This window comes from Micropterus salmoides, unplaced genomic scaffold (assembly GCF_014851395.1).
Source record: "Micropterus salmoides isolate LMB-PRFRI ecotype aquatic unplaced genomic scaffold, ASM1485139v1 Ms_hic_scaffold_20, whole genome shotgun sequence".
In the NCBI taxonomy this organism is placed as follows: domain Eukaryota; kingdom Metazoa; phylum Chordata; class Actinopteri; order Centrarchiformes; family Centrarchidae; genus Micropterus; species Micropterus salmoides.
Window position 1 is genome coordinate 17291302 of NW_024041151.1, and position 27416 is coordinate 17318717.

The 27416-nt window shown below is 39.1% G+C and overlaps 2 protein-coding genes and 1 long non-coding RNA gene across 5 annotated transcripts; 1 reads left to right on the forward strand and 2 right to left on the reverse strand.

Moving 5' to 3' along the window:
- Nucleotides 1-36: 36 nt before the first annotated feature.
- trim69 (tripartite motif containing 69) lies at nucleotides 37-5419 on the reverse strand. The gene is made up of 6 exons (XM_038733754.1): nucleotides 4474-5419; nucleotides 2853-2948; nucleotides 2269-2502; nucleotides 1643-1665; nucleotides 1440-1555; nucleotides 37-1289 (listed from the first exon to the last, which is right to left on the reverse strand). The coding sequence occupies exons 1-6, from the start codon at nucleotides 5107-5109 to the stop codon at nucleotides 745-747; spliced, it is 1650 nt and encodes a 549-aa protein (XP_038589682.1). The 5' UTR covers nucleotides 5110-5419; the 3' UTR covers nucleotides 37-744.
- On the forward strand, nucleotides 4786-27296 carry LOC119914450 (calsenilin-like). 3 transcript variants are annotated; one of them, XM_038733756.1, is made up of 11 exons: nucleotides 4786-4897; nucleotides 11555-11644; nucleotides 14767-14941; nucleotides 16243-16245; nucleotides 22540-22664; nucleotides 24593-24662; nucleotides 24921-24991; nucleotides 25141-25248; nucleotides 25321-25425; nucleotides 25500-25562; nucleotides 25672-27296. In XM_038733756.1, exons 2-11 carry the CDS (start codon nucleotides 11639-11641, stop codon nucleotides 25717-25719), a joined length of 774 nt encoding a protein of 257 aa, XP_038589684.1. In that variant the 5' UTR covers nucleotides 4786-4897; nucleotides 11555-11638; the 3' UTR covers nucleotides 25720-27296. The 3 variants fall into 3 exon arrangements, with proteins under 3 accessions (XP_038589684.1, XP_038589683.1, XP_038589685.1); XM_038733755.1 differs by lacking the exon at nucleotides 4786-4897 and having other exon boundaries at nucleotides 11354-11644; XM_038733757.1 differs by lacking the exons at nucleotides 4786-4897; nucleotides 16243-16245 and having other exon boundaries at nucleotides 11354-11644; nucleotides 25672-27294.
- Nucleotides 14916-20664, reverse strand: LOC119914451. Its single transcript, XR_005446780.1, has 3 exons — nucleotides 20592-20664; nucleotides 17089-17221; nucleotides 14916-14980 (listed from the first exon to the last, which is right to left on the reverse strand). It is a non-coding gene; the product is annotated as an uncharacterized LOC119914451 (long non-coding RNA).
- Nucleotides 27297-27416: the final 120 nt, after the last annotated feature.

The following is a 27416-nucleotide window of genomic DNA, read 5'->3' on the forward strand; positions in this document are numbered from 1 at the left end:
TAAATCACATAATCATTTAAAACATAATGTAGATTGTTTCATAGATTATAAAGATATTTTATTGAATGTATTAGTGTATCATGCACAAGCAAGATTATTGAATTATGAAAATAACCATAATAGCGTACTACATAAATCTCAGGTAACCAGACAGTTTCACATTCTTCACTGAAGCACAGCTTCTCTGAAATGAAATGTGCGGCAGTAGATCCAGTCTACAAACTGAACAATGTGTTACAAAAATGTTACTTAAAGGTTCCCTGTGGAGTTTTAGACCTCTAGTAACACAATGGAGCTGTTTATCTATGAGTGGGTCCCTGTTTTGTTTAGGGGTGCATATACAGTCCCATCAGTGGTGTCACACTACTCCACTGATCAACAGGTGGCAGTAACACGCTGAGATAGGCTGCAATGCCAAAAAAAAGGCAGGAAGGAAGAAGACTGCAAGCTGCATAAGTAACGCTTTGTTTACAAAAAACTCCACAAGGCCCCTTTAAGATACAGAGTTTTCTATTCAACAGATACTTCAAATATCAAATGTACACTGCACAATTACAAATCTAATGTATTATCTAATTCTGTACAAAAGAAAGTGTAAAGATATTAGTTGTAGTTTATTAAATCTTATTTATATCAGCGACCAAAATACGTCATCTCAAAAAAAGAGGTGCTTTTCATGTTTGACCGGTAACTTTCTTCCCTTTTTGTTACCCTTTCATTTGTATTTTTGGCACTGTTTTTTCTTTAAATCTTTGGTAAGAAAACTTTGAGAGGCTCATTTTCATGCACTTTATCCAGAAAGCCCAAGTTGAAGTAAGGGTACAGCGTCTCGGTGAAGGTCTCCCTGAAGGTGTATAGGTGTGTCATGCTCTCTGCGTTGTAGAAGGACACCAGGCCCCTCTTGTAGTCCAAGTACACGCCAATCCTTGCCAGTGGCTCCTCAAGGGACAGGACGGTTGGGGGTGAAGTGCCGGCCATGTACTGTATACCATAAGAGAGGGAGAGGGTCCAGAAGCCATTGGCTGGGAGGGCTTTGATGACACCTTTTCTGGGCACTGACTCTCGGGCCACCCCCACAGTCCAGACCGTGCTGCTGTAAACTTCAATCTCCCAATAGTGGCGTCCGTGGGTGAAGCCCTGGCTTCCGAGTAGTGACAGGGCAGCGTTGAACCTGTAGGGGTTGTCCTGCACGGTGTGGTTAAAGGTTTGGTAGCGAACGCAGGTGAGGGAGGAGGTCAGGCTGAGCCATGGGTTGGCTGTGCTGGAGTTAAATGTGATGGCTGCTGGAACTTAAAACAGGAAAAGTATAAAATAAGAAAAGATTTAAGAAATTCTTTGATAATAGATGCTGATGCTTAGTTGATCAGTGTTGGTTTCTGTGTAATTCAGTGCTTGTAGTCCATGACATTTGCAAAGGAAGATGAAGCCACTAAAAGTACCTGGATAAATGCTTCCTTTCATGGATTTCCACACTCTGTACTGCAGGGGCCCTGCAAACCGACCCTCGCACAGACTGGGCGGTGTAAACGTAGGTTTCTCAAACTTCAGCGAAGGCCTGCCAACAAAAGCAAAGTTAGAACAGTAAGAAGAGAGAGAAAAAACCTATCGAGGATTACACTGTGAAAATGTTTCCCACACTTACCTCTGGAGCAGGACTTTGATGCTCTGAAATGAGACACAAGAATAAACACAGGAAATAAGGCACTCAGATTTGTGATTAGTTTTGTTGCATATGAAAGAAGAGCATTTTCCTCATTACATCAACGTCTGAGCTCACGCTCTCCCACCCTGTGGGATCTCCCTGTGGCTGGGGAAAGTCCCACAGCCTTGAGCCAGAATAGGCCCCGTGCCTGAACTACACTCCTTATCCTCCAGATCAACGGGTGAGGTCACAGCCCTACATCCTGTCTGCGCTCACTCCTCAAGTCTTTTGTTATTAGAAGAGTAGCAAAAACATTTCAACCAGTATCTCAAACTTTACTCACATGCAAACATGATTAAAAATGTTTATTGCCTTAAAGAGTGGTATACAAACTTGGTCACACCCTGTTCAGTTAAATCTTGAATGTTGATGTTGGAGCCATTTAACATTTGGGGACAGAAATACATTTCTGATACACAACAGAATGATTTATAAAAATAACCCAAAAGCAAGAGCTCAGCATTTCTCGTCTTAATCATCCCCAGAGCTGACTCATCATGTTGTTGATCATTCCCAGATGGCCTGTATTCATTGTGTATGAGGTACATATGAGCTCAAGAACTCACCCGGAGCAGAGTGAACGGGTTCTGCTCTTTCAGCTTGTCCTCTATCTCGTGGACGGCTCTCTGCAGACGAGAGATCTCCACGCACAGCAGGGCCTTGTGCTCGTCCAGTCGGATCAGCTCTCTCCTTTCTTCTGTCTTCAGCTTCACCTGCAGCAGCTTCTCCTCCTGGTACAGGAACTGGTGCAGGTCGCTGAACTGGGCCTCAATGCGCTGCTTCAGGTCAGCGGTGTGCTCCTAGGTTGGTGGAAGATGATGGACATTGTCACTGGGAGAAATCACATACCTTTACATTTCTCAAGAATTACCACAAAGATGGAAGCATAATATCCATGCCATGTTTTAGTCTTTTGTAGAAACTAATGTTTATACGCTGAAAAGAGACCAAATCAGGCAGACCACTCCTTCGGGTCAATCTGTGTTGGAAATAAGAGACATCATCACATTTGTTTGGCAGATATATTCACTTATTTCTGGTAGAACCTGATTTTAAGACATAAAATGAGTCAAACTGGGTTTGTTGCAGGAAACTCAGTTTGTGATTGCAGTGTGTGCATTATGATTGTTTTGGAAGCTTTTTCTCTCACCTTGAGCTTTTTAACCTCGTCCTCGGCTTCCCTGTCACACTGCAGCGCTGTGTTGAGCTCAACTTTAAGGGAATCCATGGTGCTGTTAAGGGACGCCTAATGGGACAGAGACACAGCGTCACTGACTGCATGTTGACCTGTATCTCATTTCAAATACAATGTCACATTTACTCTTACTTGTTGCTTTGGAGCAAAAACAATAGACATATACAGATTAAAAACTCATGACAAATATACATAACAATTAGCACTGATGTTTCTTCTAAGACATGATACATGAAAACAATGTCAATGTCAATTTTATTTCTATAGCACCTTTAAAAACAACAACAGTTGACCAAAGTGCTGAACAGGGTCGATGTCAATTACAAAAATAACATAAACAAAAATTACTACAGCCAAAGTGAATCACAGGGAAACAAAACAACAACAGAAACCAGGTTAACGAAGGTTAAAAGCTACTGCAAAAAGGTTAAGCAGAGATTTAAACGTTTGTAGGGTCTGTGCAGCTTTAATATACATGGGAAGGCTATTCCAAAGGATGGGGGCACCCACTGCAAAGGCTCTATTGCCCTTATTTTTTAGCTTTGATCTCGGGACATCCAAGAGCAGCTGATTTGTTGACCTCAGTGTTCTAACTGGAGAATGGTGGCATAAGAGATCAGCCAGATAAGGTGGCGCCAAACCATTTAGGAACTTAAAAACAAGCAATTAACAAGGAGGCAGAGCAGTGATAAGTAAAGGTTCGTCATTTTGTGCATGTAACAGGTTTGGAAAGTAAAAAAGTCCAAAGTCCAGCCCAAAGGGAGTTCCCATCTCCCACAGAAAACTCTGTTCTGTGTGTCATAATGCTCACTTAGCGGCTAGTCAAAAACACCTGTGGAAAAACACACCTAGTTGCATCACACAGTGACAAGATGTCCACCTGCTGTCACCCCTCTCCCTTCCAAACACTAGCTACCCTCCAGGCAGTCAATGGACATAAAGTTGTTACTGTGATGTAGAGACAGAGCTCAGTTAAAACTTTATGTATGAAAGATATATTTGTTACAAATTAATAACTCACCACTCTGAAACTCTTGCTCCAGTCTATGTTGCTAAGCTGGTAAGGGGAACCTATACCGGCTTCTCACAACCCGCCCTACTCTGCTTCTGATTGGCTAGTAGTCCTTAACTAGGAACTGTGCATGTGCAACTCCCAACAAAGATCCTGTAGTGGTAAAATGCATCACTCCATAGCTAAAACAAAGCATTCAACACACAGGGGGAAAAGAGGAGCTGCAGCAATGTGCAGTATAAAAATATGGTGTTTTTTGAAAATGAAACCATGCAAACCTGTTCTGTTACAACCCCTAAATAAGATTTTGAACCTGAAAATGAGCATAATATGACCTCTTTAGCATGGGGCAAACTATGATGAAAGGACCATAGCAAGTACTATGAGTACTAGAGAAGGAGGCAATGACCATATATACTATGCATTAAGTAAAATATACATATTTCCTACTTCTGGAAAATAAACAGAAATCATTAAAACTTAATTTACAGGTTAAATTTTAAGATATTGACATTGTGCTGAACCTTTTTTTATAGACACATATTTAGTTAAAGATTAACTCACCCTGTACTTCTGTTCAGCCTCCTGGACACACACCATGGTATGATTTCTGTGCTCCTGGGAGAGACCACACACCAGACACACCAGCTCCTGGTCCTCCTCACAGTAAAGCTTCAGCTCCTCTATGTGTCTGCTGCAGCGTGGCACCAGAGCAGCAACTCTCTCTGTCACCCCAACATCTGCCAGGTGGGCTCCAGTCCCGCTCTCCTCCAGACCCTGACAGTAGCTTTCCACTATGTTGGCAACGATGCGATTGGGCCTGTAGCTTTGTCCGGGGTACACCTTCCTGCACTGAGGGCAGGAGCCTGTGCCTCCCTGTCCGGGGCCCCGGGGACCGCTCCAGTAACCCTCAATACACCCCTGGCAGAAGGTGTGATCACAGGGCAAGGACACCGGCTGCTTGAAAAGATCCAAGCAGATGGAGCAGGTAAGATCTCTGCTGATTCTGTGAGCTGAGCTTTTGGTTACTTTTCCACCTATGGGAGGCTGTCGCAGCTTTTCCATCGCTGTTTGCACAGCAAAGTCTCCGTCCTTTGGTTTCCAATTTTTCTTGTCTGGCTTTATCCCGTGGTTTAGTTTTTCCAAGTTCTGCAGATAAACTGACTGAATTTTCTTCACTTCTTTCTGATTCTTGCTCATTCCTTTGCCTTGATTGTTTTCCTTTGTTCTGACTGTACAGCTGGACCTCTACGTCCTTCCTCTCCTGAAGAGTGTGGCCGCTCTCTTTGGCCTCCAGTCTTCCTGTTGATTGTGGGGAAATGAAGGGGGTGGTGCAGAAGCAGCAACAGCCTCTCACATCCTTGGCAGATAGTGAGGGGATCTCAGTGGGCCCCCCTTTTCCCTCCAGACTGACGTCACATCTTAGTCAGAAAACCAAGGCGGACCATGGATATTCTATCCTAGGCCTGTTTGTTTAGTGAAGTCTGCACAGTAACTGCAAGAAAGTCCTGCTTCACTAAACTCTTAATCTGCTGTAGAGTAACTACGGAAAAATGTAAATCCATTTTATGTGACTTTGAGTGTGTGACCACGCACGAGTGTGTTTGAGACAGGGAGAGAGCAACAAGAAGTCTGTGAGCAGTAACAGATTTCTTGCTTCTTTTTATAGCAACGCTCTCTGCCCAGTAAGTAATCATTATCGCTGAACGGTAAACAAGATCATTAAGACCTTTACACAAAGAAAGAAATGTCCTGCAGGAAGAAACCTCCACCATGGGCAAATACAAATACTGCAGGCAGACTTTTCCTTTCCCCCCATCGAGGTATTATAACAAATATTTTCAGCTCATTCCCTGAGGGCTGGAACGTTTGTCCACTAAAACTAAAGCTTCTTTAAATATGCTAGTTGAGTGTCATTTACATTTGTGACTTGCTACAAAGGGAAAGAGCCATATCAGCATATGCACAGTATAAATATTACAGGGTGTTACATCACGCTAATCACACTATATTACGCAATCTCCTGTGATTACACAATACACAATAACCACAGGAGGGCAGGAGAGTAACTGGGATTATGGAAATTGAAAAATTGTGTGTTTGTGAGAGACAGAGATAGGGAAACACATTTAACATCCTGTCTGGTGTGTGGAGAGTATGTGTCTGTGTTTGACTTGTTACCTTGAAAAGCCTGCAAAAGTGAGCAGGTCAGCAGCTAACTTCTCTGGCTTCTCCAGTATACTATACCCTCTCAACCTTTTGACTGACATGCTGCAGTCTTGTGAAATAGCCAGACTATGATGGGTGAAGTGAAAATTCTTTCTGTTTTCCACATAGAAAGGGTTGTGACTGATATTTGCACAATGTATTGCTGGATCTCCATGAATGCGATTTTCTATTGGTTTATTTATTGATTACACTACATGCATGTTTGTTTGATCTATTTCAAGTCTGCTGCTCAGAGACGTGTGCTGCTACTGGAGACCTCAAAGGTCCTCAGCTTAGAGCCCATTCCCTGTTTCTACAGTATGATGTGTACCATAGTGACATCTGGTGTCCAAAGTGAAAACATGATTAATTATTATACACTACTAAGACCCCCAAAGAATTAAGACCAGTTTTGTAAAAAGAGTTGAGATATATGCTCATAATACTACTTTTTGTGAGCGGAAAATCTTGAAATATTTGGTATTTATATAGTTAATCACAAGTAAATAGTTATTGTGTCAAAATCTGAGGGCTAAGTTTTCATTTTTAAAATGTAGTGAAATAAAAGTTGACAAATAATTTACTGAACGACTTTTGAACTATGAACTCAGTCGCTGTCCGTGATGCTGAACATTTACAGGAATGAAGCCCTGTGGAGCAGCATGTCTGACATGTTCCACCATCACTAAACCTTTTACAGATTGATATTTTGCTAAACTTGTGTGCACATGAAATACAAAACTACACATCACTTTTTTCAAGCATGTTTCTGAATACCACGAAGACAACGACTCCTGCTCCTCCTATAATGTGGATTATTGACATAGCAATCAAACTAGCAAACTCTTTTCTATCCCTTACTGTATTTGTGAATATCTTTATGTACATGTCATATCTTTTATAATAATTGTATCTTTTAAATGTGTAAACAAATAAATAATGTTGTTTAAGTTATATAGCATCTTTATTATTTTCATATACTTTAACATGCTTTCCTGTGAAAAGAATGCATCTGCAAAATGTCAATTTTAAATTAGCAGAGAAAAAACCACCCCAAAGATACAAATGGGTTCCAAAGTAGGAGGAAGGATGTTGGTTTCCACTTGAGAGGTACAATATGTGATCAATCCTCTGTACAGGAAATGTCAAATCAGTGGTTTTGACGCTTCTTCATTGCATTTCACTTACACAGATATCTACATACAAACTGTGAAATTAAGGTGAACACCATAAGCTTAACACATGTCAAATACTATACAGTATAATGGAATCCCATCAAATCACTGTTGGGACCACAGGGACTCATTTGTATGATCTAAACGGAACTTTTACCATGTGAGTCATTAAACTCAATTTCCCAGGAATCCTCCAGGAAGTCACTCCTTGCAAGTAACGCGCGAATATTCACTCCTAATTCGATTTACTCGTGTGTTTACTACATAAACCCATAATAAACATATTTTGCTGTAATGCCCTCTGCTCTGCGACGTGAAAATTTGCTTCGCTTTCTTTGTGAACACACAGACCCCTTCAAACCAGCTCCGTTAGCCAGCGGCTATGACACAAAGTCTTCTAGCTAACTTCACATACTAAGAGAAGCAACAAAGTAGCTGCAGCTGAACCACAATTATATAACTTCACATAGCTCAATGGTGTAATTGTTTTGGCTAGACATAGGAATGTTAGCTTTGTTCAATGTACATGTAATGTTACTGATGTGTTTTTCACTTAAATTTATTGTTGATCATTAACGTGAGGTTATTATTGTAACCAACCTCGCCAACTTCTTCTATGTAGTACCCAAAATCCTCCAACCTACTAGCTAGGTTATTAATTTAATTATTAATCAGAGTTTAAAATTGATTGGTAATTGGCCATCAATTTTTCCTCAAGAGTGGTGCCCTGAGTTGAATTGAAGCTAAATTCGATTATTAATTATTAAATAATAGTAATTATTAAATAATAGTAATAATAATAATTATATTATTTAATATAACTACTGATGACATTTAAAACCTAATTCCCAACATCACACTGCAATAAATCAGATGTGATGTATGTGTTGCGTTACTTACGATGTGCAATTACTGGAAAATATAGGCAAGACCAATGTGAAACTTTTATCTGCTGTATTCCACATTCACTCAGGTTTTAGTGGAAAAGAAGTTAAGTGGTGGCACACAGTGTAATTAACTTGTAACCTTCAGGGGTCCCTAATAATAACGACCGTGACAGCATCTTCAGCCCTGCTCAGAACTGCACATACATAATTAACACAGGAGACAGATTATGATTTTTGAGTTAATTGGAATGTTGAAATTCTTTGGCATTATCATTCCTGTAAGCCTCACGGGTCAGGAAAAATGGAGTGGGGTGCAGCAGAGGGTAAATTAAGTGGTTATATTCTACTATATGTTCACAGCATTGCACCCAGTGTGAAAAACTAAACTGGAAGATGTCTGAAATGAACCAAGTCGAGAACACAGATACTTTTTTTCCACCTAAAAACCATATTACAAAAACACAACAGCTGTTTCTGCTTTTCACTCAAGTTATAGTCAAATTGCTGGAGATCATGGCAGTAATGCAGAGAGGGGGAACATATGAATACTACTCTGTCATAAGCATGTAGTGTGTTATTCAGAAAATTAAACACACACAACTTCACTGAGGCAAAAAGGTGTTTTTAGCCTTTTCTAATGACTTTCACCACTTTGGTCCAGACTGAAATCAGCAACTAACTGATGATTTACTGTGAAATGTTGTACAGACATTCATGGTTACCAAGATAATGAATCCTAACAACTTCTTTGATTCTCCTCCACTTTTCCTCTAGCGCCACCATTAAGTTGACATTTGTGGGGATAAGTGCAATGTCTCAACAGCTGTTGGATGGATGCTTGGATGTTCCCCTCAGGACTGACTCTTTATTAGCACAATCATCACGTAAAAATTTCAAATTGCCTGATTTTTTGTTTTGACCAAATTCCTGCTAAATGAATGACAATTCCTATCAGCTATTCTTTTTGTTTAGTGCTAATTAGCATGGTTACCATCAAACCTGCTCAGCATCTGCATGTTAGCATTTTATCGTGCACATGTTAGTATGCCAACGTTAGCTTTCAGCTCCAGTCTCTCAGTGCTTCAAGCATACCTGGAGAGTATGATTCGTGTGTTGCTTCTTAGAAATATATCAGATCATACAGTATTTTATTGTTTACTGGGATGGCTGTGGAGATTTTAATTTAGGTTCTTCTGTTTTTTTGCTTTGTTTGGACCTTTGAGGAAAGAGTTATAACCACAGAGTGTAAACAAGAAACCTATGCTAGCAAGCTGCGAGGTTTATAATCATGTGCCTGCTATCATACAGAGGGATGAGAAGCAGTAGATATTTGTGGCACAGCTGGAGACGAAGTGTGAACATGTGCTCAAATGTGTGCAGTCATGCATGTGAGTGTTTGTGAAAAATTCTGAAAAAAATTGCAATATTTATGAGTAAAGAGAGAAAATAAAAGAAACGTTAACCTACACATGCACACACACACACACACACACACACGCACACACACAAGTCATCTGCACTGAACACACACACTCAATTAAACCGTGAGTTGATGTGTCTGGCACTGGGGAAACTGGATGCTCTCTGGAACTTGTGAGGCTAAAAATAACTTCAGTGTCTGTAGGAGTGAGACAAACTTGTAGGAAGATAAGAGGCACAAGGACAGACCGAACAAAAATATTGAATTTCTTCAGTTGTGATGATGGGTGTAACAGTGGTAAAGATATTAAACAGTAATAATACAGACTTCATAGACACAGAACTAATACAGCAGTTTGCAAATTCATCTGCTTTGAGAACATGCAGGGGAACAACACTTGAGACTTATCTTTTAGTCATTGTGTCTCCCCTGCCATTTATTATTTGACTTTCCCTACAGCTTTTACTTTTTAATGGTATCTGAGATACAATTATACACCCCAAACAACATATCCATCCTTCCTACACACTGGTGGACATTTCCTGCACTAACAGACACATCGTGGGGCAAGTATAGAACATGATGTACATGCACAATTCAGTTCTGATTTATCCAGAATAAAAGAAGACTTTAGTCTGAAACATATTTAATTATTTCCATGCATCACCATGCCAATTTCTCTTTCTCTCCCTCGCTGTTGGTTTTCATCTCTCTTTTTTTGTCAGTTTACCCTGACAATAATAGGCCCCCCTCCTCCTCCTCCTCGTGACTTTCATAGAATTTGAGAAGCGGCACTTAAACTGATGCAGAGGCAATGTCAGAGCATATTTTGGGCACAGGAGGACACGTCCTGCACTCATATTAATTTACCTTTCACGTTAATGTGAAACCACAGACAGAAACAGGTGTACGGCAAAACTGGGCTGCAATGTCAAATTTCAAAGTCAAATTAAAAGAATTTTGCAGCATGATGCCATTATGACACTCTGACAGCCTGATTATTCAATGTTGATGGGCCGTTTTGTTGTTGTCTGTTGTTTGAGAACATTTGGCGACAACAAACCAACCATCTAAATTCACCTTTATGTATAAGGGAGAGAACCAGACCATAAATATTGTAATATTGATATTTTTGTGCACCGAAATAACTCAAATGGTACAAAAAAAATTTAATAAACAGGAGTCAGTTAAGTAGCATCTTCTCTGCATAGCATTGAAAAAAAACACATTTCTGTATGTTTACATATTGTCATTTTGGTCCTGCAAACTGTGTACAACAAAAAGACAGTGACACATCACAATCTCCGAAAAACAAACAGAGGCTGACAGTAGTGAAACATTGTTATAAGCAAGATTGCCCTGCTTGTTCATGTGGGGGGTGCACATCTAATAATTATTATCATTATTATTATGTCTGAGCAGGATCATACAGAAAGCCAAGCACACAGAGCTATAAAATAATCTACTTGGACAGTGTGTGTGTGTGTGTGTGTGTGTGTGTGTGTGTGTGTGTGTGTGTGTGTGTGTGTGTGTGTGTGTGTGTGTGTGTGTGTAACACAACAATCCTTTTTAATTTCCTCAGAGAGTCAGACCGTTAGTCTGTCTGAGTTTGGACCATACACCATCACTGCAGGTTATAATATGTCTGGCACTTCTAATAATATTTGTCACGATGTAGGCACCTCATCCACACCTCACTCCTTCTGTCGCTCTATAAATTGTTTGCCTCCTCCTCATTTGGTGAGACCAGCTCAGGCTTTACTGATAGCTTTGCTGAACTGATAGCTCTTATAGTGTCTGACTCCTCAAGTTTGAACGTTTGTGAATCTGTAGCTGTTATGATCGTAGTTTTATGGTGTTTCTCCTCAGCTCAGTGTGCGAGCTCAGGACTCTGAGCAGCTCTGCTCCTCCTTCAAATAGCTATTTTCTCTCTGTCTCTCTGCTTGCTGCTGCAGATCACTTAAGGGTCGCTTGAGGAGCACAAGCGGAGGAGGATTGCAGCAATTTTTCTACAAAACAGCATCTCAAATCCAGACACAATGCAGGTACAATAAACATTTATTACTATGTGCTTTAATTTATTTCTTTGTGAAATAAACTAGCATGCTGAAAGATTAATAACGCATGTGCTTATAGTGTGTACCTGTGTTAGCAAACTTACTGTGATCTTATTTTCTAAATCAAACAGCAAAAAGTCTTAAAACTTAACTGAACATTAGAGAGAAAAGGCGTTTTAGTAAGGCACGCATTGTAATTTCCTGTGTTGGAAGAAGTACTCGGATACTTTATGTATAAGTAGTAATATTGGAATGTCAAAATACTCAGTTACAAATTAAAGCTCTGCATTCAAAAAATGTGTTAAGTATAAGTAGGCTACAGAAGTACAAGCAAAGTTTCCAAAGTAAAAATACTAATTATGCAAACAAATTATATTCGCATTGCATTGGGATGTTTTTCTCATTATTTCATTAACACGTAAGCAGCATTTTTATATTGTAGCTGGTTGATGTGGGGATAACTTTAATTACTTTATATACTGTTGGGTACTTTAATCTATAAAATGTATAAAACAATTATATTTATAATTTTATTTTTTGCTCCTATGTTTTGTCCTATCTTAAATCTGGACCAGCAAAATAACTAAAGCTGTTAAATAATGTAGTAGAGTAAAATGTACAATATTTCCCTCTGAAATGTAGCTGAGTGGAAGTAGCATAAAAATGACAAAGTATAGTACTTCAGTAAACTGGTGACTTAAAAAGAATTATATAGGACACATGCACTATCTGTCAAGTCAAGATCAAGGCAGATACTAATATGTGCTTGTTTGACCAAGGACAATAACTTCAGGCCAAAACATCTTAGCCACATGACAAACAGAAATAAAAGGATGTTATGAGCATCACAGGTGGTAAAGAGTCAGGTCGGGTTGTGCAGGCAGCAGGACTAGAAACCAAAGCAGACTAACAGCAGAGGGTTTATCATCTTTCCAAAACTGCCACCATCAGCTGTCTCTTCCAAATGGGCTGAAAGAAAGAAATGATTCTGGCAGATTTCAGGTTGTCTGAGTGAGTGAGTGAGTGAGTGAGTGAGTGAGTGAGTGAGTGAGTGAGTGAGTGAGTGAGTGAGTGTGTCAGTGGAGGATGGTGGCCCACGGTGTTCTTGATGACTTACATGATCACAGGGAGCATCTCACTACTTGGCACACGCGGCTCCAGTCCTTTTAATAATGCAGCATGCATGCAGCCCTGATGTTAAGGCCCCAAATCATCTCTTTTAGACCAGTTTCTCCACGTGGAGTCACTGAAACTCTGAACGGGCTGCAGATGATTTACTATGACTGATATTTTATAATTTGCTTAATATATCATAGGGTTTAACCCTAACCCTATATATACTCCAGAAGGTTGTTTGTCTGCATGTAAGTATGAAACACTTACATAAGTATGTGCACTTAAACTTATATATATTATATGTGTTCATGCATATTTAGTGAGATTGTCTCTGGCATGGATGCATACAGTGTGCTAGTGTGTGTGTGTGTGTGTGTGTGTGTGTGTGTGTGTGTGTGTGTATAGACAGTATGTGTCTGTTTATGTGGCTTTTGGATGGCCCTTCAATTATAAGTCTTACATCACCATGACAGCTAACTGTTCTTTTATTGATGCAATTTTAGGGACTGTGAATTATTGAGTGACATTCACGACGCTCTGTATGTTTTAGCATCCCTTCATATTCAAATAGAATCAGAATCAGAATAAGCTTTATTGCCAGGTATGTGTACACATACGAGGAATTTGACTCAGGATTGTACATTGCTCATGATGTGCTTACTCATACAAAAATACCATAACACAATAATAAAATAATAATAAAATAAAATCAGACACAAACTACAGTATAGACAACACTAATATACACACTATGAACAAAACAATATAGACATATTGACAAATAGTGCAGTGATCAGAGTGCAAAGGATGCAAGAGTAAACTATGAGTCTTATTATGTACATGTAGAAGGTGGATATGATATACAGGTACACACACACATACATAAATAGGGGGCCATGTATTCTCACATATGTCTATTTTCTCTACAAACTCTTTACATTGAATTCTTCACAACCTCTTCAGATGTTTTATTAAGCAGCCCTTTATCACGAGCAAGTAAAAGACTTTGCAGAGACAAAGAAAAAGAGAACTAGAGCATTAAGAAAACTGGCTATAAAGAACCAACAAAAGGAATGAAGAAGCATTTAATAGTCCAAATGTCAGGCAGGTCAGTAAATTGTACCATAACACTGACACTGTGAGTCAACACACACTGTATGCGACTACAGAACAGTCCAACAAAGACGGTGTCCTCAAAATAGAAAAATGAACCAATAACACAAAAGCCAAGCATCACGGTTATGAGCTTATCATCCCTGCGTTTTGGATTATTTTACAGTAGATCAGTTGTGCTACTTAAATTCCCCAACTTGGAAATGTACAGCTGTGCTATCCTTAAAAATATTAATCTGAACAGAAACAATGAATGTGCATCCAGTGTGAGACTGGAAGATGTTATGTGGTTACAAGAGAGCATGCATGTCCCTATTCTCATAAGTGGTTGTGTTATATTAGATACCCCCCCCCCCCCCCATTCTTTCTCTCTTTTTCTCTTCAAACCATGCACATTTAAAACATCTTTAATATTTCTCAATCTTTATAACACATGAAAAGACCAACATTTTACAGAACTATGTAACGCATCCTTTCTTAACTGCAGTGTTAAAATATGCTTAACAAAAATGCAGTGTGCAGGTGCAAAGAGTCTGGAGGTATCTACAACAGCCTTACAGCTTCATAAAGAAAATTACATCTTTGTAATCAACAGTCATTAAATGAGCAGCATTTGAGTATAGAGCAATTTATTACTGAGATATTGATCTGTTCATCCACAGCCTACTGGTCCAGCTGTCACAAGAGCCTTGCTACATTGTACCATATAAAGCTAAAAAAGAAGATTTATCATGCCAGTGCCAAACCTACTGTTATGTCACACCACCATATGATTAAAAACCTATATCAATATATATCTTGACAGGTGCGCAGAAGCACCTTAAGGTCTGTCTTCTGTCTGCAAAGAGTTTATCTGTCCTCTTCTTTCCTGTCTTCCTCAGGGGAATGAGAAGGCAGTGGATGGCGATCTGTTACCTGATGCCAATGGGAAAGATCCAAACCCGGGTGGACAGACAGAGGGCTCCAAGTGGCAGAGACCACGGCTCACGCGTAAATCTCTGATGAAGTGCTGTCTCGTCAAGTGGATTATCGCCAGTACCACGCAACAAGGGCCAGGTACAGGCACATAAAGAGATACACCACCAGGTTTAACACCTTAAACAACAATACAGTACAATGAATATCTAGATGATTGTGTGTAGCAGCAGGGGAAGCAGAACAAAACAGATACAGGGTCACCCTTCAAGCTCCTGCACTACAGAACACATGAATTTTAAAATATCTGCCCCGTCTATAGTATATAGCTACTATATGTTCTCTGCCTTCATATTGAGCATTCACAGCACAGACCTCTCCCCCAAACGCCACTTCATTTCAGCAACTAATCAATCAATGAATGGACCTCTGCCGCTTTCACTCTCACTTCTGATTTGATCCACTACACATCTCTCCCTCCCCATCCAGTGCTCCCTCTCCCTCCTTTTTCTCTCTCTCTCTCTCTCTCTCTCTCTCTCTCTCACACGCACGTACGTACGCACGCACACAGAGCTGTTGTTGTTTTTGTGCCTGATCAGTTCACCTCCAATAAATTATGATTTCATCTTAAGGTCTACTTTCTATTTTTAACAAAATATATAGCTTTGGATTTCCTTTCACTGTGTTTATGTATCACAAAAGATGAATATGAAGATGAAGCGCACAGTGTTTTCTGCTGACTGCCTTTACATGCCCCCATTTTCTTGTTTTTTCTAAATTATTGATGCTGTCCTGCGCGGGCAGACAGTCAGCTGTGTGCATGCACTTGACAGGCAGGACAGACATTCCTTTCTGCAACCCTTCCAAGCAATATCACATAATTCCCTCATTCAAACTAATGTGAAAACAGTCTCTTTGAAGTGTTAAAATTGATTTCCCCTCTGAAATCTTTAATCAGCCTGGGTAAACAAACACAGTGATAAGCAGACAGAATGTCTCCTCTGCAGTTTCCAGAAATTACCTGCTGTTCTCATCCAGCCTCATTTACCGCTTACTTCTCTCTCTGCCAACAGACAGATGGCCATGTGCCTTGGACAGGACACTGATGAAAGCAGTATCAGAACACATGCTCTGATGGCAGACAAACCACCACCTTGAACAGACACATTATACAATGTAGCCCATCTCTACTTTTGACATGGTCTCCATCTTTTATTTATGAGGCCTTTAAGAAAATCTGCTGTAGGCTTAACTAAAATACATCATTATTCTCACTTACTATCATTTCTATCCATCAGTATTGTTATTTATGTATTAAACTGGAAATATTTGTTAAGGTTTAAGCAGATCTCCTACACTTCATGACAAATTGATCGCCATCTACTGGTCTGTGGACGTTATAGCACCTGAATCTCTCCTGCACCACTGTCTCCATACAGTAGATGGTGGTCTGCACTCACTCCCAAGCAAGTATATATATCATGCAGAACAACCCAATAAAGATGCTTAGAGAGACATGCTCTCACAGAAACAAATATTCCTAACATTATTGTTTCTGTAGTTGCGACATCACACAGCAGGCATCAGCAAATAAAGTTGCACTTTTATGTTGTGCAAGATATTAAAACAAAGGTTTTTAGATGTAAGTCTGGCTACAATTGATTTGCTAAACCACAGAGGTAGCACTTACTGTATAATGACACATTGCCCTTGCCACCTCATAGCCCTACTGTATATGAAGTAGCAGTTTGTTACCAGTAGAGAGCACTCAGTTCACTCAACACTAAACATCAGCAAGCCCACTGTTGCCATGTCATGAGACAGTCTCAATCGGCTCCCACACCACACTCATCCAGACCTCCTGTACATTCTTCTACTTGTATAAGAGAGGAAGCTACCTGTCATATACTATTACAGAGAGTGAAAATATGTGCTCTCTCTGTCAAATCATATCAGCTATTAAAAGGAGAGTAGTCTAGAGATGATTGAAATGCTGATAATAAAAATGGCATTTAGAATGACTGTCATGCCCATTTTAGTTTCTGTAATTAGTGTTCGCAGTGCCCATTTAGAATCTGTTTGACAATGCAATTCAACGTTTGATGACACCTGGCTAAAAATTCCATGTAAGGGAAGGTGAAATCCCTTTTGCACAGTGCAAGGTGTGTGTGAAGCCTTTTCAGAAAGGTAATTTCTTGCTAAAAATGTCTCAATGAATGAGTTAAAAGAGAGCAAAAGGCAGAGAAAGAGCGAAGCTCAGGGTGTTTAATTGTGTGACGACAACTTACGTGCTAGTTTTTTGATTGATGGCCTCAGGCTCTGAGCTGTAATGTTGCTCTCACTGCAGTCATTAAAACCCGATGGTGAGACTGATGGCTGCACCGTCTGCATCTCTGCATCCTTAAGCCACCTCACTGTTGTCTGTATTTAATAGAAGAACAGAGATAGATCAGCAGATGAGCACTTAGGGTGCATTAAACAGTATAATGCTGCATTATTTGTATGGCAGGTGAGTTCCAACATGAGCTCATGCATCTTGCATGTTGGTAGAATGGCTGAGTGTGTTTCTGTCTGGTGAGGCAGATTTAACCCACACATGAAAAATACTGCAAAAATGCACATTTAGATGCAAAGGATAATCATTTGCATCAATCTATTTGACGATCCGATATCTAACTATTTGTACAGTATAATAAGGCAAAGTTCAGCATACTATTTTGGAAGATTATTTTAGTGCATCCAATGCAAGACTGGTGCACTTCCTTTGACTGAACTGAGGGGCACTGCTAAATTGAAAAATCTGACAGTTTGATCTGGGATGGCAGCACTCTATTGTAATGCAAAATCTAAATGCATTATTATTATGATTTATTTTATTTCATTTGATTTCATATGCTGACGCATTTTGGCAACCAAGCCTTCATAAGAGCTCCACAAGAGTGGTAATCTTCTTCAATAGCGAATAAACAATAAGGAGCTATTTTAATATACAATAGCCTCCTTTCATCAAACATGCATCAAATGACACTCTGAAACCAAAAAATATTATAGAACAAATTCTGTATACCAATTTCAAATGTAGGCATTCAACTGTAACACCACTCCTGAGGTGCGCAACAGCCAGAGTATAGAATTTCTTTGGTATTTTTGGAGCGGCACCCTCCCCAGCTATCTAAATGCATTTCTGGCCCGCTTTCTCTCCCTGTTCTAAGACCAGTATGTTACCTCTCAACAATTGATTTCCTCTCCACCCCCCATCTCCCCACCCCCCTTTCCTACTTAAATCCATTATGTTATGCAGAGTCATCAGTTGTGAACTATTCTCATATACTTCTTTACTCTCATTGTCCTCCAGCACAGCACAATCGTAAAAAAAAGAAAAAAGAAAAAAGAAAAAAATGTCTTGTCAAAAACAAGAAGGGGGGAAAGGTCTTTTAAGACCACCATTACTCTCAGAGCTCTGCATGAATTTCATGTGGAGCATTTTACAGAATTGACCTCTGAGGTGTGCAGCTCGCCTTTGCAGCAGAGATATAATTCAACTTTGCTATTCTTAACCACAATGTCATAAACCAAGCACCATTTTCACAGTCACAGTGGTCACAGTGTTTTTCAGGTCTGAGTGAATCCTCCTGAGTTATTGACTGCGCATATTACTGAACGGCCAAGTAGACACAAGCAGCGCCACATAGGGCAGGGCAGGCTCCTTCATTCTAAGTGCTGTTCATATCCCAGCCATCAGCGATTGTGGATCAATGCTTGGTTTTTACAGCTTTACATTCTTGAAATGACTGAGCAAATAAAGACAGCGTAGACTGTCAATCAGAGACTATTAGTAAAGAAATTCCTTCAGTAATAATCCCCCCCACCCAACAACCTGAAACACACAGCTCAGGAGTGAGTGAGAGGAGATGGAGTGAGTGGGGGTGGAGCCCCTGACTTGATGGAGTTGTGGGAGTGATCCTAAAATGAACCGGCCAGGACGACAAATCCCAGCGAGTAGTAACAGAGATGGATCGTTTGCGAGTGGAGATTGCTTTGGATAATTTTGGCGAATTAAGACTTTATGAATTTGATATTTCTTTGCAAGAACACATGCTGGACTTTGAACCTTTTTACTTAAAGGAAGATGCTTTGAAGTCACTCCTCTAGCCCCCCCCCCCCCCCCAAGCTGGAGGGTTTCATTGAAGTGAACATAATAGCTGATGCCTGTACAAAAACACTGATAAAAAAAGGAGGTGGCTGGAGAAAGGAGATGATTGGCAGCAGATGATGTTTGTGGATTAAAGCTGCTCTATCAGATTCTATATCAGTTTTACAAAAGCAATTAAGTTTTTTTAAAGGGCTTCTGCAAAGGCGATATCTATGGGATTGGATGGCATGGAAGTAATTGCCATTGTTGTTGTTCTTGGACTGTTTATTGTCGTGCTCAAACAGTTTGGGATTTGGGAGCCCTTGTCATTGAAAGGTAAGATATGAAATTGGGATATTTGTATATTAATACCTTTGTGTTTGGTGATCAGTGTAGCATCAGAACAATAATCTTGTCTTCACTGTAATAGTTCTGCTGAAATGATGAGTAACTTTTTCAGTGTACATATTGGCATGTTTTTAAGAGAGACTTGTGTAAAATGTGAATCCATCCTTTAATAGTACATTCACTATGTTGGTAAATGTTGGTTACTTGTTGATATCAAGTCAAATATTTTAACTGTTCTGCGACTTTCTTCTTGCCCTCTCATTTCTTCATCACCTTTCCTCAATCTCTTCCTGTTCTGCGTCTTTATCAACTTCCCATTTGTGTTTTGTTCTTGTAAAGATGGTGAGTAACTCCTGTGGTATTCCTCTGCGCATTATTATTTAGTTTCACTTCATCTTCTTCTTCACTCATTTGTTTTTGAACCCAACCTTTGAATTTTGTCCCTTTGGCTGATATAATAACCCTTTTTCACTGCAGACTTCTTGTCAAACACAAGTGTTATATACAGTATATGTGGTGTACTGAATTTAGGTGTGATGTAGTGCATATTAACTCACTGCTACATAGGGACATAGCACAAAATTCTGAATCCTGTCCATAGGCATTCTCTATGGGACCGCCCCCACATCCACGGCTATTCATTCTAGTGTGGGCCCTCCTGACTTGAGGGCCCTGTATACTCAGGTCACATCCACACTACTGCATTTTTGTTTAAAAACGGAGTTTTAAAACGAATACGATCTCCATCCACACCAGCATTTTAGCGGCCTTTCAGAGTTTATCTCTGTCTACATTAAAACGACTAAAAAACACACGTCTATTGTGGCCGTTCACGTACACTGGGCATGCGCGTGCCGGTGTAAACAGGAAGAAGATGGTGTTCTCCACAGTTGCAGAAGATTTGGCGAAAGAATAAAGTAATACAGACGAATACGTTAACCACACCAGATTTTTTTTTTTGCATGGACCAACAATGAGTTGGAACTGTTACTGAAAGTAACACGGGAGTCCAAAGCAACTGGAACTTCATCAGTGTTAATTAGTGACACATAAAAGGCTGTGTCTAAAATCACTCCCTATTTGCTACCTATATTTACTTTCCACCATTTTATTTAAAGGTGCAGTTAACGATTCTGGAGAAATCCAACACAATGACAACACCATGCTAGTGAACAATTACAAAGGAAGTAACATAACTAAGTTGCAGAGCCGACACTCACGACGCTCCTACTACTATAGCTAATGTCACAACAACAGCAGGTGTTGGCAAACTGGAAAGTAAGCTATATGTCGGTGGGCAAATAACGTTACCTGGCACCCAAATCATGGCTGGAACGGCTGGAATAGTGTTGCGTGGCAGGGTGCGGATCACTTTGTTTATTTCCCATTTACAGAGCCAGGGCTGTGTACTAAAATTCAAATTCAAATTAGCTTTATTGGCATGAATGTATAGCAACAACAACATTGCCCAAGCTATATATAAAGCACATAAGGACAATTAATTTCATGCATTTCATTAGATAAGGAAACAAAACAGCAAAAGTTGTGTTTGTGTGTGTGTTAATAATAATAATAAAAAATATATAAAATATAAAAATTCCGTAAAAATAAATTAGAAAAACAATAAGCATGTGTGTGTTAGTATGTTAGAAAATTAAAATAATATATTAAATTAAAATAAATAAATAAAACAGTAAGCATGTGTGCGTGTGTGTGTGTTAAAAAAATTTATTTAAAAATTAAAATAAACTAAGTTAATGACACAGTAACATGTGTGTGTGTGTGTGTGTGTGTGTGTGTGTGTGTGTGTGTGTGTGTGTGTGTGTGTGTGTTAAAAAAATTTAAAAATAACTAACTCCGGCCTTTTTTTAGTGCACACAGGATGGACAGCTAGAGCACCTCGAGGAGATATTCGCTGAATTTGACAAAAAGAAATGTACTGGATTAGAATTACTTACCCAGTTTTTAATTGACTGAATTCTCAGTATGAAATTTCTTTGTTCTTTTAACCAGAACAAAGAAATATGACCACATTACTCCTATTTTAGCTTCATTACACTGGCTCCCAGAATGTTTTAGAATTGACTTTAAAATTCTATTGATCACTTTTAAAGCTCTTCATGGCCTCTCGCCTTGTTATATTTCTGACCTTTTAGTCCCATACACACCAGCACGTACCTTGAGATCCTCGGGCAGAGGTCTGTTGTCTGTTCCAGAGTCTCGACTGAAAACTAAAGGGGACAGAGCGTTTGCTGTCAGGGCCCCGAGGCTCTGGAACAGCCTGCCCGAGGAAATCAGGTCGGCTGAGTCAGTGAACTCTTTTAAGTCCCTTCTTAAAACATACTTTTATAGGAGAGCCTTTCCCGATCTTATTTGACTTTATTTTATCCCTTTTATTTTATTGTATTTTACAAATTTTATATTAATCTGTATTTTAGTCTTTTCAATGTTTTCATGCTCTTATCTTGTTTTTTTGTATTATTCTTTACACTTGTTAAAGCACTTTGTAACTTGGTTTTTGAAAAGTGCTCTACAAATAAGGATTATTATATTATTATTATAAATGTATGCTCTGCATTCAATAGTGATCTTAGAAATGGAGCTAGAAGAAGTAAATTGTATATAATTTCCCCATCTTTTTAGCAAAGAATTAGGGTTAGAACAACATGCTAAAATTTGACACTACGCCTGTCAGTGGCGGCACAAAAATGATTCGTCAGAAATTTCAATTCATTCCTAACTATAAACTATTGTGTGTTTATTATGTAGGAAACTGGGAATGAATGAAAGAGGGAGTTATTTCAGACATAGTCAAAGTATCTTTTCTCCTTAACAAGCGGCTGTTGCACTATTTCTCCAAGCTACAAGTTCCTCTTACTCATAATTTTTAATTCCCATTTCTCTATCAAAAAGATGTCCCTACTTCTTTCCCTGTTTCTTGTCTTCTTTTATTGATTTTATCCAATACTATACTCTTAACCCCTTTTAACTTCCTCCACCCATTTCCTTGTCTCATCTTTCCTTCTAAACCCTCTCCATTTGTGTCTTTGTTTGTGTAAAGATGGTGAGCATTTTGTGTTATGTGCTGTAATTATAATTTTCTGCCTCCCATCTATTTTGATTTTATAGTATTTTCAGCTCCCCTCCTACCCTTCCTTTCTTTTTTCTTTCTTTCTTGTCTTACCGCTATTTCCTCCCTCCTTTCTTCTTCCCCCTCTTTGCCACCCTCCCCCCTGTTCTCTCTGTTTCCCACTGACAGACAGCTGCGACAGTGACCTTGAACTCTCCATGGTGCGTCACCAACCTGAGGGCCTCGACCAGCTCCAAGCCCAGACACAGTTCACCAGGAAGGAGCTTCAGTCGCTTTACAGAGGCTTCAAAAATGTATGAAAGCGATCAGCACAGTCAGGAGTTGTTGTTCATCCAACTGAATTTTTAGGTGGTTTTGATTTGCAAATATCAAAAGACATGACTGCACAGTCTTTTTTGTTGTTATTATCAATTTCAACGATAGTTATGGTAAATTAGGGTAACAATAGTCGCACATTAATAAAGCCACCATATGGGTACAATTTACAATTCCTAAAACTAATTATACACTACATGGCTGAAAGTATGTGGATGCCCAAATATCACACCCATATGTGATTGTTGAACATCTTTCTAAAGCCATGGGCATTAATCTGTTGCTTTAACAGCCTCCACTCTTCTGTGAAGGCTGTAGATACGTAGACAACAGAATATAAATTATGGAAGACATGACAACAACACTTGTGTTCACAGTATATCCTTCAGCACTTTATCTTAACAAGATGGGCCGGGGAATGTGGGTCATACGAGAGTTGAGTTACGGTGTAACCACTCAGTATGAACTATTTTGTGCCTGTGTATTATGTGTGTATGTGAGAGAGAGAGAGAGTGAGTGAGTGTGTATGTGTAGACTTAACATGTATATTCCAACACATTCTCATCTCAGTATATTCTGAGTGGGCACAATATGTGTGAGAAAACCATTTATGTGTGGAGCTCGCCTTGGCCTTCCCCTTACAGTTACCACAGAGTTTGAAACACACTATTGTTGAGAAAAGTGGTTCTAAAACTGAAGTTATGTTATGATTGCATATGTTTACGGGTTGTCCTGCTCAGGTTGTTTTATTCAGTGGTGGAAAGTAATTTACTCCGGTACTGTATACTTAGGAGCTTCAGTATTTCCATTTCATGCTGCTTTATACTGCTACATTTTGGAGGCAAATGTTATTTTGCAGATTCACATTATTAATACAAAATATTCTTAACAAATAGATTCTGATATGTTATTGTAGGTTACGCTACATAGCAATAAATAAAATAGTTAAAATTAGCTCCACTTTTACCAGCTGCAACATTATTTTGATATTATATTATTCTACAAAGGGCTATTCTGCATAATGAGTGCTTTTACTTTTGGTACTTATAATATATTTTGAAGCAAATAATTTTACTTGTAACAGAGGCTCACCGTATGATAGTGAAAGAAAATCACTTTAAGGGTATCACAAAGAATAGCCTACATGTGTGAGAGTTCAGCGATTCAGTAGTTTTGGGGAACTCCCCACTGTCAGAGTCAAAAATTACCAAGCCTTGTCTGTGGGGAGGTCTGCAGTCTCAGACTAGTCTCAGAATACCCCTGCCCGATTCCATTTACTGAAGCTTTTGTTTATCCTGCTTATCTTGCCCTCTAGTGGCCTTAGATCTGCACCGCAGCTATGGACTGTGTCTGCACAGCAGGAAACAATGATAGAACATCAGTAACAATCACATTAAAATGCTATTATGGAGAAAATGGGTTCAGCAGATGTGATGATAAACTATATTTTTCAAGAGGGGATTCTTTTTGCTAGTTTTTCTTACAAAGGGCAAAATCAAGCGTCTGTGAAGCCATCTACAATAGCAACACTTTGTTGCTCATTTTTGACAGGCTGATTCTTGACACAGCAGTATGTTGTCAGGTCTATTTAACACAAGATAATATTTTAATTTCAACTTAAAGAATGTGAATCATAATATGTAGACATTTGCTGTAATCCAGGAGCTTCAAGGTGATAGCAGCAAGCTATTCCTGAGCTGAAAATGACAGACTGTGGGGCAGCTGCCGAAAATACAGTTCTCAACCAGTATAGTTTTTAATGTTAATACAATTTAAACTTTTCTCTTTGTTATTTCACAAATGGTAAATTTTGGCATTTTAGCAGTATCAAAATCTAATGTCTTTGTGATAATATAAGCACTGGCTTAAATGCTTAAATGATGTAAATGTTTTTTTCTTTCAACAGGAATGTCCCAGTGGGCTAGTGGATGAAGAAACTTTCAAGACCATTTACTCACAATTCTTCCCTCAAGGAGGTACAGTATGTACGGAAACTAATGCAGACTGGGATCATATAAGCACATAATAAAAGATTCTCACTGACTCAGTCTGCTATTATTTCTTTGTAAATAAAATGTCTGAACAATGAGAAATAAGGTGGTTAAACTCATCAAAACAAATATTTTAATCCATCTTCAGTTGAATCATTTCAGCTTGTATGGATTGAAAGAGAGATTGTGTGTTTACAATTTATAAAAAGTAAAATCCTCCATATATTCATTATTTCTTCTCAGATGCAACCACGTATGCACATTTCTTGTTCAATGCATTTGACATGGACAGAAGTGGCTCCATCCGGTTTGAGGTGAGTTCACCAGGGACTGCATGTTTGCTGATATTCTATGTCCTGTGGTCTTTTTTTTTTCATGAGTGGCAGGAGTTTAGTTTTAGTTGTAAGTACAATGATTTTTGTTTAAATAAAGCTATTAATTAAACTTCTAATTGCTTTCCCAGGACTTTGTGATAGGATTGTCTGTGTTGCTTAGAGGCTCTGTTACAGAGAAACTTCGATGGGCGTTTAACCTGTATGACATCAACAAAGACGGCTACGTCACTAAAGAGGTACGTTCAACAACAAACAAATTCTCATTAATGAGAAAACATACCAGTGTCGCAATTTCTGGTTTCCTGCAGGAAATGATGGCAATAATGACCTCCATTTATGACATGATGGGCAGATATACCTTACCCAGTGTACGAGACGATTCCCCCCTTGACCATGTGGAGAGATTCTTCCAGGTATGTTATCTCTGGGACCACTAAACCACACAGCCCTTGCATCTGAATAGATATTATTATATGTCATTTTTCAGAAAATGGATCGGAACAGAGATGGAGTCGTGACGATAGATGAATTCATAGAAACCTGCCAAAAGGTAAACCCACCATCAAACTAACCAGTTTTTACCACAGTGTGATTGAGTTCATGTAGCTTTGTGCAAAAATAACACATTTTCTCACGCGTCTTTTGTCTTGTCTCTACAGGATGAAAATATAATGGCTTCCATGCAGCTCTTTGAGAACGTCATCTAGTTTCTGTGGAGGGACGTGGATCAGTAACGCTGCATAGTGCTTCTAGCTGCAAGCCTTTATAGGCCGGAAATAACTTAATTCATGCTGAAAAGGAAAAACTGGGTCATGCGACACATTTAACACATTTTAATACAAACTGGCAGACACTGTTATTTTTCCTGTAAAGCTGTTCTGTGTAGAGAAATGTGCAAAATTCACCAAATCACTTAAAGAAGAGACGTTTATTTACATGACAGTTTTCATCGTTGTCAGATGAGCATGAGAGCTTGCCCAACACTAAAAGCATGTGATGCAAACTACATTGAACACAGACAAGAGATTTTATTGATGAACACTTTGAAACTTGGGCAAATGAGAATACTTTGTTATTGTACTGTGTAATGGGAATTTCATGAGACAAACACTGCCCTGTAACTAATCTCACTAGGGACCTCCGGTCTCTTGGGTATGGGGTCAATGGAAGGTAAATGTGGGTGATGCTTTATGATATGTCCGGGGGGGTCATGACTTTAAGTGGTTCACCACATGTATCTGAACATGATAGTCTTACGTTGAGTGTCCCCTAGGGAACACTAAAGACATCATGTTCCCTTGATGAGATAGTGCTCCAACCCTGAGATTAGGTTAACAGCTGCATGTGCTGAGACACTGCAGCTCACTCGGATGATACTCTGATGCGTGTGTGTCTCAGTGAGTTCCTTCTGCAGAAGACTTGAATAAAATTCACAGAAAGACAAGTGTTTGCCTGAGCTGTTTATTACACCCTATAACACCCTCGTTCCCACAACTGTAAAAGAAATAATTATGTTTTTAAGTTCTTCAGATTTTTGTGTAAATGTGATACCCAGTCATTGTCATGTTGACCCAAAACCTGCTGAAATAAATAGGCTATTTACCTTCACATATTAACTTCTTACAGAAAATAGTACATCAGAAATAAAATTATATTTTTCTTGCATCTGTCTCATAATAATAACTCTTGTTTCTTGTGCTTTGACTGTCTCCCTCTTTCTACAGTACATCCTTCCAGCTAAAGGCCCAATTTAAGGTTAATATGGCACAGGTGAAAGTTAAGGAGACAAAACCAATAATTCCCTTAACCACTGCTGAGCAGTAAGCTTTTCATGAATAAAAGGAAGTACAAACATACAAGTGGGAGCTGATACAAACATGTGATAGAAAATAGCCCTAGCCTTTGCATTTGGTGAATAATGGTAGAAACCTAAACGTATGTGAAATGCCACCATCAGCAGAAATCATTCAACCTGTACTGTATTATTGATCTTGAACCAATAGCAAAGCAGGGAATGCTTTGGGGAGGAGCTGTGCTGGCTCTGTTGAGTGGATGCTGGTGTGGAAATCATACCAAAATGCTGCTCTCCTGTACTGTAAGTGTTTGACAAAGGACTGCTGTTCCAGCATCACGACCTCTCGGTGCGACCGGTCAGAAAGGTAAAAAAACAAAAAACATTTAACTAATATTTTTCACATTTTGAATGTAAGAAGTATTAATTGCAAAATGAATGGTGTCAACATTTTAACTGTGTGATTTAAGATTTAGATATCCTCCTTCTCCCAGATGCATTGTAATGATACAGTTCCATATCTGCACCCTTTGACACTACTATGACTCATTATTATTAATATGTAACAATATATTTTGTAACAACTGATGTATACTGGTTTTTAGAGCCAGA

What these genes read in the sequence shown, in the direction of transcription:
- trim69 (XM_038733754.1), bottom strand. Translation starts at nt 5,109, where the DNA reads ATGAGCAAGAATCAGAAAGAAGTGAAGAAAATTCAGTCAGTTTATCTG. An exon ending in ACGAGGTTAAAAAGCTCAAG is followed by an intron (nt 2,503 to 2,852) that starts GTGAGAGAAAAA and finishes CCACCAACCTAG; the next exon opens with GAGCACACCGCTGACCTGAA. An exon ending in ATCAAAGTCCTGCTCCAGAG is followed by an intron (nt 1,556 to 1,642) that starts GTAAGTGTGGGA and finishes TTTTGTTGGCAG; the next exon opens with GCCTTCGCTGAAGTTTGAGA.
- LOC119914450 (XM_038733756.1), top strand. An exon ending in ACAATTCTTCCCTCAAGGAG is followed by an intron (nt 24,663 to 24,920) that starts GTACAGTATGTA and finishes ATTTCTTCTCAG; the next exon opens with ATGCAACCACGTATGCACAT. An exon ending in ACGGCTACGTCACTAAAGAG is followed by an intron (nt 25,249 to 25,320) that starts GTACGTTCAACA and finishes GGTTTCCTGCAG; the next exon opens with GAAATGATGGCAATAATGAC.